Source organism: Syngnathoides biaculeatus, chromosome 5 (assembly GCF_019802595.1).
Source record: "Syngnathoides biaculeatus isolate LvHL_M chromosome 5, ASM1980259v1, whole genome shotgun sequence".
In the NCBI taxonomy this organism is placed as follows: Eukaryota; Metazoa; Chordata; class Actinopteri; order Syngnathiformes; family Syngnathidae; genus Syngnathoides; species Syngnathoides biaculeatus.
Genome location: NC_084644.1, coordinates 6633051 through 6645045, shown reverse-complemented (window position 1 = coordinate 6645045; position 11995 = coordinate 6633051). Strand labels below are relative to the sequence as shown.

Below are 11995 nucleotides of genomic sequence, written 5' to 3'. Positions count from 1 at the left end.
AGTGAGGACCTAAAAATGCTAAAATGCTTCAAGGTGAAGTGAATTTGACCTTCTGTAAACTTTCATTTATCGAACCGTTCAATGCGTCAGTTCCGACGTTGTTCTGCGGAAGTAAATATGTGCCGCCGGGAATTGAATTTGAAATGTGAAGTGATCGCATTTTCAATAGTTGCAGCTTGGTTATTTTGGTCTTGTTGGACCTCGGCGCGGCTTTCGATTCGGTAGATCACAATATGCTGCTAAACGTGGGTAGGACTAAATGGAACGGTCCTTAAATGGTTTAGGTTCTACCTGGAGGAAAAGGATCTAATTTGTGACCGTTGGAGGTGCTCGGCAATGACCTTTGGGGTCCCTCAAGGGTCAGTTCTTGGACCTCTCCTTTTCAGCCCGTATATGCTACCCTTAGGTCAAATTCTTCAAAACTTTATAATTTGTTGTTTTAATTTCTGAACATATGGGTAGCGGCAAATCGGTGGTGCGCATTGTACATTGGTAGAAGGGGTTTCCTGATTGTTTTTTGGTCAACTTTTGGGGTGTGCATTATACTTCAGGACGCATTATACTCGAGAAATACAGTATACAGTACTTCAGGTCAGAACCAAACAGCCAGCCAATCCAGTTACGCTTTCCTAGTGTGTGAGGTCACGTGACTAAGAAAGTGTAACTGCGATTGGCCTGAAGTAACCCTGCTTGGTGGTACCACTGAACACTGGATAGTGCATACATATGTAGCGCTGTATCGATGAGTTCAAGCCAGGTGGCCGCCATCTTGGTACCCCCAAAACGTGTGGCGGACATGTTTACAGGTTGGATTATGGGAGGGTTTTCCTCAAAGTTTGGCGTGTAGAATTAAAACTGGTCATGTGAGGTTGACATTTTTTTAGTTCTGTTAACATGAAGGATTTTTTATTCTACTTGGTAAGACAAAAAAGGCGAAGTACAAAGGAAAGACGTATAACAGCGTGACTCGCAAGAAACCTCGCGTATTAGCTAGGGCCCGATTTCCGTGACATGATAACTTTTCCCAAGGACTATCATCATAACATAGCAAAAAACAAAGCATTTTTTGTCATAAAAACATGAAATTTTAAGTCAATCAGTTTGATATATTTTTGGAAATAAGGAGTCGCAATGGGAAAATGCATCATAAACGCATTGTTCATTTGTTCTCTCAGACGTCCGATTTCAGACAGAAAATTGAAACTCGTTTCCTCGCATTTGAAAATCAAATTCAATTTGCAGAGTACTGTATTATGAAATTCAGCAAAAATTTCACAGAAAATGTGTTTTCTTGCTTATCCACCGATGAAGTTTGGGAAAATATTCTTTTTTGTGAAAAACCGTCGGCCTATAAAGGCGAAACAGAGAGTGAACAGTAACAACGACAACCGTAAACACAACTTTGTTCAAGTGAATTAACCTCATCAGAAAATAAAAAAAAAAAAAAAAAACTTTACAAACAAACTAACAGTGTCAAAATAAATCTTTCTAACTTACCTGTGGAATGTTTTCTCACAGCCATGAAACTGGCGATTAACGCACTCGGCACGGTTGTTTTGGGAGTATCAAGATGGCGGATGGCGACTTCAGCCAATGGGCCATCCAGTCTTTTTTTTTTTCTTTTTTAAAGATCAGTGGGTGGCACAGACGATGAATTTCGGACAGCAAATTGTAGCAACTATTGAAATTTTGCTCACCTTATATTTCAAATTCAAATCCTGGTGGCACATATTTACTTCCATATTGTTCTCGATCAAGGGGCCGAACATTAAAATTCACATCAGCTTCTTTAGTGAGACGTGCACGCGGGGGTCAGGAAAAATAAAACACTCACGGACGTCATATTGTGCAAGACGACAACATCAACCGCATAAAATGAATGTACGTGACTTTCTTGGCCATGAAAGCGCATTTCTGCTTAATATTGTAACAGCATTTGAGTTTTAAAGACAGCAAGGATCAATTGCGAGGCCACTGTGGTGGATATCGGGTGCTCGTCACCGGTATTGCACGGAGCAGCTCTCGAAGAAGTTTTCAAGTTTGCAGGAGTTTCAAGAAGCCTTGGCACAGAAACTGGAAAAAGTGGTCGCTCCGTGTTTTTGTGTGTGTGTGTGTGTGTCCCCCTCCTGAAATGTTTGTACAGTCTGACAGCAGTTTTAAAGCTCCAAAGCCAAGCTTTTTTTTTGTTTTTTTTTTTTTTGCCTCTTCAAAAATAAGGCCACTCTTTGGAATGATGCTGATTCAAAACAGACAGTAGTCCACAATCAAAAATAAAACTCTTCCTGGATTAGAAAAGAAAACAACCAAACCAAAAAAAAAAAGTGCTGAGTGTTCAATTGGTCTCAGAAGTTCCAGGGCTTGTAAAAAGAAAGCCATAATAAGTGTGCGGGCGGCCCGGCCGAGCATCTCCGCAAGCTCGCTCTCATTTGCCGGCGCTCTCGCTCGCCGGGTTGTATTCCGTCTCGCCGGCGGACACCAGGGAGATGCGGCGCGTGGACCCCCACAGACGGCGGGAGAACTGCCCCGAGCGGACCTGACGCCGGGCAGAGACAAGACAGTCGTTCAGTCTGGCCCAAAAACTGCTTGCCTACGTTTTCAACCGAAAATTCTCATATCTGCTCTGACGGATTGCACTCATTTAATATCCCCAACGGTCAATTTTCTTTATTCTGTTGTGCTGCCTTGTCACTGTAATCTGCACAGAACCTTCAGAATCAGCATTGCTGGCCGAGGCAAACGTCAACTATAACATAGAGCTCGTGCACGTGAGGTCACCATTTTCACGGCGCCATATTGCCGGTCAAGAAGAGCTGCTCGACAGTGTGGGGGACGTTGAACCGGAGCAGAATATTCACAATGCCCGAGACTTGTGGTGCTGTTGGTTGTTACAACAGATGAGACAAAAAGATCATTCTATAGAATACCAGCTGAAAAGATGGATGCATTTTGGAAATTAAACATGATGGATGGTGCCCAACCAAAATATACACGCCTGTGTACCCATCACTTCACTTCAGGTAGGAATTATTATTCTCAATCTCAAATTCCCAAGAAGTATTCATAATGGCAAATTGTCTTATTTGAGAACAATGGGTTTAAAAAAAATTAATAAAGGACAGGGAGTCGTATCCAACGTACACGGAAGCGTGTTGCGGCCACACGTTAAACTTCGGTAAACCTCTCCCCGACACTTTTTTTTTTTTTAATGTGCATTGTTCTCAAATGAGTCCAATGCGTATTTAAAAAAAAGAAAATAAACCGTTGGTCACACGGTGATGTTTACGTAGGTTAACATGTGGCTGCAACACGCTTCCGTGTACGGGAGCTGAAGCCTATCCCGGCGGTTTATTTATTTATTTTTTTAAATATGCATTGGACTCATTTGAGAACAATGCATATGAAAAAAAAAAAAACGTCCGTCACGGAGAGGTTTATCGAAGTTTAACGTGTGGCTGCAACACGCTTCCGTGTACGGATGAGCCGACTCGCTGTCTCCCCCCCCCCCCCCCAATCATAGTTAATGAATGCAAGTTTGTGTAAAACCAGGGGTCATTTATTTAAATATTGGTATTTGTATTGAAAAAATCTCAGTGGCTCCATCACTATGTGGGATTTATTCTTGATTGAGGACAGATCCAGCAATGAAGTACTTGTATGCATCCAGACTTTTCTACGCTTTAAAACTCTTCCGTGTAAATCTCAACGACTTACTCACCAGATCCATGTGTAGATCCAGTTGTCCAAAATAAATTGAAGCGGGTTAATAGTCCAATTTCTTATCGGTGAAAACATCGACTTCGGCATTAAATATGGATAATCTATGCCAAGTGTCTCTCATTTTTCCAAGTACCTTTGTTTATTATCACCTTCTAAATATTTCACGGTATCGGACAAAACTCGGATTTTCGTGCCGTCTCCAACCGACTTAGCATTGAAGAATGCTTTGCTACACCGGCAATATGGCCAGTCACGTGACTTCGGTGACATAAGTGCACGAGCTCCATATTAACAATGGCGCTATTTCTTTAGCAAATCAGACTTTGAATTCATCCTCTCAAGGCCAGGGGACCCGGTCCGAACTGACGTCGGCATTATTTCATCCACTCCACGTGAAAGGACATGGCGGGATCTGTACTTACTCGCGGTTTAAACACAAGACGCCCGGCAGTCGCCACCCCATTATCACGTGAAAAACAACTCACATCTCCGCAAACACTTTGCATATGTGTGCAACCGAGGCGACCCCCCCCCCCCCCCCTCACTCACACACGACCCCGCATCTCGCAAGTACTTCGTGTCCTGGTTCTCACCTCCTCTGGCTTCCCCGCCCCCACCACTATCAACTTCCCGTCCTCCAGGCCCACCAGGATGTGGCTGCTCTCTCTGGTGACAAACACGCTCCTCACGGGGACTTTCAAGGCCAAGGGTGGGACGGCGGCAGCCAGACTGTTAAATAAAACAAAAACAAAACATGTATCTTTGGATGTGCAAAATCGCAGGTTTAATCCAAAACAGAACTTAAATCTTGTATTTTTTAACCTGGGGAAGCAGACATGGAGAATCCAGGAGGAATCCATTAGGCCTAAAATGGACTGATGGAGTTTGATTTCAATCATAGGGAAATACCGGAATTCCCGGCCTACAGAGCGCACCTGGTTACAAGCCTCACCCAGTGCATTTGTAAAGGAAATACCATTTGGTACATACATACGCCGCGGCTGTGTAAAAGCTGCAAGTGCCCACATTGAAACACGAGATATTTACAAATAAAGAGGGTACACAGAAAGAGTTTAACGCTAGTGTTAACGGTAGAGCCGCGCTAAACCTAGTGCTAACGCTAACGGGGCCGGTTAAAATAAAAACTTACGGGTAAATATCATTTGACACACGCCAGTAACACAGCGGCAACACACTAGCACAGTGCTGACGCTAGCGCAGCGCTAACAGTGCTGGTAAAGTCACTTCCTCGGCACATATATTCCACCGGTCTCATTCTTACCTTTTCCGCTCAAGTGTGCCCTTGCGGCCGTTAGAAAAAAATGCACCAATTAGCCGCATCACTACATAAACCGCTTGAGGGTTGAAAGCGTGTGAAAAAAGTCGCAGCTTGTAAACCGGGAATTACGATATGTTTATTTTCATCATCATTCAGATTGAGTCAAGTGCTCAACAATTTAAATTTTAAAATATATTGCGAAAGGGAAAAGCGGTTTCACTCTGAGTGTATGTACTGCGAGACGAGGAGAGATGTCAGAATGATGGGGAGAAAAAAAGAAAAATTTACCATAATTTCCGGCCGATAAGCCGCAACTTTTTTCACACACTTTCAACCCTGCGGTTTATGGGGCGATGCAGCTAATTTGTGCATTTTTTTTTTGGACGGCCGCAAGGGGGCACTCAAGCGGAAAAAGGAAGCGTGAGACCCGTGGAATATATGTGCCGAGGAAGTAACTTTGACCGGTCTAGTCCTGTTAGCAGTGCACTAGCGGTTTTACCGGTAAATTCTCTGTGTATCGTCTTTCTATGTAAATATGGCGTGTTTTAATATGGGCACTTGCGGCTTTTACGCGGCTCCGGCGCATGTATGTACCAAATGGTATTTCCTTTACAAATGCACTGGGTGGGGCTTATCACCAAGCGAGCTCTTTAGGCCAGAATTACGGTAGTTCATAAATTCCCCAGCTAGACGTTCAGGTTTCTGGCGTTGGGGTCGTCAATCACATCCAAGGCTGCCTTTCTAATGTCACTGACATAGAGTTGAAGAGGTTCAAATTTTAAAAATCTTACCTGCGAAGGTGACATATGTGCAGTCTGCCTTGCATGGTGCCCAGGATGATGTATTCAGACACCAAGTGCAGAGCACACACTTGCTCCTCAGTGGAGAAGGAAGACAGCAGGCAGCCATTGACCGAGTAAACGTGGATGGAGTCCTTGCCCTGGAACGGATGAGCGGCGTTTTAGAGACCCGGTTTGAACGTCAAGACGTGCTCTGCCTGCTGCGTTCGCGTACCTTCGTAGTATTGGATCGCTGCCCCGGCGAGGTTTGCACCACCACGTGACCCTCCATGGCCACCTGCAGCTTGGAGATGTGGGAGGGCTCACCCGGAGGCCTCAACGTCCTCAGGTACTGCCCTCGTCTGATCGTGTGCACGATCACGGTGCCGTCCTACCGGTCAACAATCACAAGAGTGCGACGTATTAAGGATAACTTGAGAAACCCTAAACCTACCAGCTTTCCCTGATGTTACGTGGACGCACACACAACGAAAAAAAAACCAAGTAGGGCAGCCACTTCCTGAACGAGCCGACTCCGTGCTGGCGAGATTCCTGCCTTGTTAGCTAGCTTGCTAACCAGTTAGATCGTTACCTTACGAGCTAGCGCATATAATAAAAGGTTATCTCTCCCTGAAGTGTCACCGTTGTGTGGGCCCAGGCGGGACGCCCGTTACAGACCTTTGAGCCTGACACGGCCATGTCTAGTTCCGTGCTGATGGCCACACAAGTGACCTCCTGGTCGTGTCCACAAAGCACCTGAACAGGCCGCGGAGACAACGTGCTGGAGAAGCCGCCCTAAAATGGAGAGGACAGTCAGAGAGTTCCACGATGATTTTTACGTCCTCTGGATACGCCAACGTGTTTTTGTTGTACCTGCTGTAGAACCTGCCACACTATACAGGACGTGTCCCTCGAGCCAGAGATGAGGTAGATGCCACACAGGTCCAGAGCCAAGCACGTCACAACATCTTTGGGGCAGTAAAATGGAAGTCAAATCAATTTGATTATAACATTATCAAAAGTTGAAACCCAAGACAGCATCAGACAAACTGGTTCAATGAAATCCACAAGTGATGCATTGAAATACTAAAATTTAATAGCCACTGCTAGGGAGGTAATCATTCAACATCATGGTATCGAAATACACTGCATTACTGAATTGTTACTTATGCCGTAATTTCCGGCCTATAAGCGGCAACTTTTTTCACACACTTTCAACCAGGCACATGCGCTGATGCGGCTAATTTGTGCATTTTTTCCAACAGCCGCAAGGGGGAACTCGAGAGGAAAAGATAAGAGTGAGACCGGTGGAATATATGTGCCGAGGAAGTGACTTTCATCAGTATGTTTTGCTAGTGTGCTGCTGCGTCTCAGTGATTTTAACCGGTATTGGGCTCTGTTAGCGCCGCACTCGAGCGGAATAGGTAAGACTGAGACCGGTGGAGGAAGTGACTTTTACAGGTATGTCTTTTTTTTTTTTTTTTTTTTAACCCACCCTTTTAGCACTGCGCCACCCTTAGCCCGGTGGTAATGTGTTGCTGCCATGTTACTGCCGTGTCTTGGTGATTTTTTTTTTTAACCAGCCCTGTTTGTGCTACCATGCTGTTGCTATGTTAAGGTAAAATGTGTGTTTCTTTCGGCTTGTCCCTTTCGGGGGTCGCCACAGCGTATCATCTCAGATGAACGCATATATATGTTTGGTACAATTTTTACGCCGGATGCCCTTCCTGACGCAACCCTTCTCAGGGAGTGGAGGCCCCAGTGGGATACGAACCCACAACCCCTGGTTTACCAAACCACTGCTCTAACCACTGAGCTACGAGGCCTCCTATGTTAAGCTAAGATAATGTATTAAAACGCTGAAAACTCTCTCTGTGTACCATCTTTCTTTGTAAATATCTCGTGTTACAATGTGGCCACGTGTCTTTTAAACAGGTGCGGCTTATGTATGTACCAAATGGTATTTCTTTTACAAATGTACTTGGTGAGGCTTATAATCAGGTGCGCGCTGTAGGCCAGAAATTACGGTACACATACTGTTAAGTGTGCCCGCACCCATGAGAGCTCACCAATGTGCCGGCAGATCCTGCCCACCAGCTTGCCTTTGCCCAGCTGGGTGACCCGCAAACTGCAGTCCCAGTGTCCTCCACTGAACAGCAGACGTCCGTCATTGGACACCACCAGCACTTGAGCGCTGAGCCTCACGTCGGGTGAGAAAGGTCCACCTAGAAAACGCTGCGTCCTGAAAAAAAAAAAAAAAAAAAACAGACATGGTGCGCGTGAGCCGGAGTCTGAATGAGACTATTATGAGCACATTAAAACCATCGCTCCAGAAAATGCCTTCTCCAAATGCCTCCAAACCACATTGTTTGAGTTTTTGGGGGAATGTGTATTTGTTATTCATACTGAAGGTCAATTTGAAAAGATCCAGTTAAACAGGCTCTGAAACATCCCAGATGTTGAAACTGCGCACAGATGTTCTCTATCCTGTTGACGGTCTTAACGTGTGGTGAGAAGATGAAGATTAGATTATTTACTTCATTTTAAGTTATTTATGAGGTTTGTTTGATACTGTAAGCATGAATCATCCGACACTTCTGGACATTCTGCTTAGGTGACGTGACAATACATTCAAGTATTTTGTCTTATCGCTGTCCAAATGATAGCCACATTTATGAGTGGTGGGTGGGGTGGGGGGGATAAAAGGCAATGTTGACACACTTGGGATTCGTAATGGTTGGGTCCTTGGTGAAGGTGAAGTAGTTGGCGATGTTCTTGTCATATGGCAGCCAGCTGTGTGTTCCGATCAAGCCGCTGGAGCTCACTGTAACCTGGAAAGATAAAAGAAGGATGACTAAGACAAGGAAAGTTGGCCTTTTGTCCTTCAGCGTTGCAAGCTGTTTCCCTGGTAAAGTTGTCAAGCAAAAGAGTACCAGCATATCTGAGCCATGGATGATGAAGGACCGATTCTGGTTCTTTGGTACGACCGCCTGGACCAGAGGGATGCCGTCGCTCACCACCTGGCGCACGGAAATCAGCAAAGGTCATGTTATAATTGCGCCGAACTTGAAGGAGTTTGAAATTTACCTGGCCTATGGACTACATTTTCTTAGTTTAATGATAATACAAATTAGGCATCTATTATTTTGATATACATCTGTATTTTCAAAACATTTACTGTAATTTCCGACCTATAAGGCGTGACTTTTTTCAACCCTGCGGCTTATGCGGTGATGCGGCTAATCCTTGCATTTTTTCTAACGTCCGCAAGGGCCACTCGAGCGGAAAAGGTAAGAGTGACACCGGTGGAATATATGTGCCGAGGAAGTGACTTTTACCGGTCCGGCCCTGTTAGCACTGGACCAGCGTGTAACAAGCATGTATCAGTGATTTTTACAGGTATGTTTTTTTTTTTAAACTGGCCCTGTTAGTGCAGCGCTAGTGTTAGTGTGGCATTAGCATTAGCAAGGGGTGAGCATTAGCGCGATGTTAGCATTAGCGTGGTGGCGCTAGCGTTAAACTCTCTGTGTACCGTCTTTCTTTGTAAGCATCTCGTGTTTCAATGTGGATTTCAATGTGGGGACTTGAGACTTTTGCACAGGTGTGGCGTATGTATGTACCAAATGGTATTTCCTTTACAAATGCACTGGGTGAAGCTTATAACTAGGTGCACTCCGTAGGCCGGGAATTACGGTACTCTAAAGAAACTGCACTTGCACCACCATTTCATTTTTATCCCAAGAAAAAAATGTAATTGAAATAATCCTCTTGATGAGTAAACAAATGTCTGGAAAAGGGGGAACAAAGAAGAAGCGAAGTCCGAGGCTCTGCGTTACACCCGTTTCCATTCAAATACCCGAGACAACAAACCTTCACAGATGGATGTTGTGATCTTTTAGCCATGTTGGGAAATTTCACCCCATTCACTTTTTCCTCAGTCAATGTAAGCATTAATATGCATGTAACTATGTACAAATATATGTTTGTTTTAGAGCCACAAAAAACATCTGGCTCTTTGTTTTCTTTCAAATTGCTGTGCACAGCAGCCTCTTTAGGCAGTAGACAAACCTAAATGAACTGCCCCTCCCCCATTAGTTAAAGGCACAGGGACAAAACATGAAATCCTAATTGCTCGGAAAGTCAAAATCTTCAACTCAATTCATCAGCCCGTGGCTCGAGCTTACCTCCACAAACGGGCGTAGCTTTTGAAGGTGATCAAAAATGTTCACGGGGATGGAGTCTAGGCGGGACTGTCGCCTGGTTGCATTTGCGGCTGACATACGCGGTGGGTGAGGCTCCTGTTTGCAGAGGCAAACGTGTCAAAAGAGAACCCGATTGCCAATTTACTCATAATTAAAAGTGGATAGGGAGAAGTTATGAGTTCATCTGAAAGTCACACCTTCAGAAGTTGGCACGGTGTTTGTCCGAAATTGCTAATGATGCCTTCAAGTGCTTTGCGCTCTGTCTCGTCAGCAATGGCGTCAAGATCTACAGCACCTGTGAAAAAGTAAGAGTGAGACCGTTTTTTCTCCTCAGTGATGATGAAAAGAAAAAAAAAAAAAAACAGACGGCTGCTGTACCTTCATATGTGCAGTAGTAGAAGACGTTGAGGGCTTTCACCGCCTCGTCTCCCCTCTGCTTGTAGCCAAAAATCAGATCGATCCACTCGTGCAGATGGCAGGACACGTGCTCACTTTCCTGGAATTCAACACGCTGATATCAGTCTGGAAAGCTGCTTTGAATGAGTTGGTTGGAGGGTGGGGGGGGGGGGGGGGGAGACAGCCCGCACGAATTTGTCACCAGAGCTTTTCTGTGCTTTCTGATGAAGTCTTCCCTCGACGCGGCCCAGCGGGGCAACAGAACGTCCTCCACTGGATCCTGAGATATTTGCAAGAATCCCAGGTCGAAGCCTGCAGCGAAAAGGAGGAATCAGGGGCTGTTTTCAGATACAAATACCGCATTTCCTCCAATCATATCCCCTAGTTCAACCCGGCTAATGTCAACATTAGTTCCGAACTTGTCCTTAACTGGCGCACACCGACTTTTTTAGCGGCCTCCAAAATCCACTTGAACAAACCCCAAAACCTTTTCCACAAATTAACACAACGGAGATATTTATTCTCCTGTCCGTCATACTGACCCACTTGTCCAACTCATAAAACTGTAAAAAATCCATCCATCCATCCATCCATTTTTTTGTACCGCTTGTCCTGGGTCCACAGTATTGCAAATGCGACGCAGGTCCATCCTAAACTCACCATTCATGTTCTGGAGAATTTCAGGGAAGTAGAAAAACTCCGGGATGAGCTCTTTGACATCAGCCGGGCTTTCTATGCGAGCTTGCCAAGCCGCTGCCACCGAGTGGAACTGTCGGTCTGCGCAGTCGAACCTAAACAATGTTGACAATGTATCGGTTTAGGATTAGCGCACCTTAGCAACCTGCCTGCCATGACTTGGTACACCTTGATGTCATTCCCACCTGCCGCTCTGCAGCTGGATGTGCAGCGTGGTGAACGGCTCCATGCGGATCATGTAGTGCATGACTCCTGCTGCGTTGGAGTAGTGCGTGCCGTAGTGGAATTTGTCGATGGTGCCAGTCGGGTCCTCAAAGCTTTCGTACCTAGCAGTAAATTAGTTATTTTGTTGGGCGGCGCTTGTACAGATACTAAATAAATCAATCAAATAAGTTCATTTTTCCCCCAAGACATTAAAATTGATCCTTACTATTGCTTGAGGCTCACATTCTTAAACATGTTCAACTTTGGGACTCAGTAGCAACACGGTAGCACAACACTAACAGAGCCGGTTTAAAAAAAAAACCAAAAAAAAAAACATACCTAAATCACTGAGACGCGGCCCTAACCCAGCAGAAACATGCTAGTGCGGTGCTAACGCTAGCATGACGCTTACAGGGCCGGTTGAAAAAAAAAAAAAAAAAAAAAACATACCGGTAAAAATCACTGAGACGCGGCAGTAACACAGTAGCAACACGCTAGCGCGGCGCTAACAGGGCCGGTTAAAACAAAAAAAAAAAAAACATACCGGTAAAAATCACTGAGAGACGGCAGAAACACAGCAGCAACACGCTAGCATAGCGCGAACACCAGCGCAGCACTAACAGGGCCAAACCGGTAAAAGTCACTTCCTCGGGACATATATTCCACCGGTCTCGCTCTTACTTTTTCCGCTCGAGTGCCACCTTGCGGCCGTTAGAAAAATC

General features: G+C 45.1%; 1 protein-coding gene across 3 annotated transcripts in view; it reads right to left on the bottom strand.

The window, feature by feature from the left end:
- Positions 1-247: 247 nt before the first annotated feature.
- The window catches only part of nbeal2 (neurobeachin-like 2), a 48540-nt gene continuing 36792 nt past the window's right edge, over positions 248-11995 (bottom strand). For all 3 annotated transcript variants that reach the window (XM_061819347.1, XM_061819348.1, XM_061819349.1), the window contains 15 exons: positions 11255-11395; positions 11034-11164; positions 10576-10685; positions 10356-10473; positions 10175-10272; positions 9960-10073; positions 8709-8795; positions 8497-8606; positions 7845-8017; positions 6649-6743; positions 6454-6570; positions 6011-6166; positions 5788-5936; positions 4311-4446; positions 248-2533 (listed from right to left, as the gene is read on the bottom strand). In XM_061819347.1, the coding sequence (XP_061675331.1) occupies positions 2423-2533; positions 4311-4446; positions 5788-5936; positions 6011-6166; positions 6454-6570; positions 6649-6743; positions 7845-8017; positions 8497-8606; positions 8709-8795; positions 9960-10073; positions 10175-10272; positions 10356-10473; positions 10576-10685; positions 11034-11164; positions 11255-11395 (1846 nt within the window). In that variant the 3' untranslated portion in view covers positions 248-2422. The remainder of the gene's footprint in view (positions 2534-4310; positions 4447-5787; positions 5937-6010; positions 6167-6453; positions 6571-6648; positions 6744-7844; positions 8018-8496; positions 8607-8708; positions 8796-9959; positions 10074-10174; positions 10273-10355; positions 10474-10575; positions 10686-11033; positions 11165-11254; positions 11396-11995) is intronic.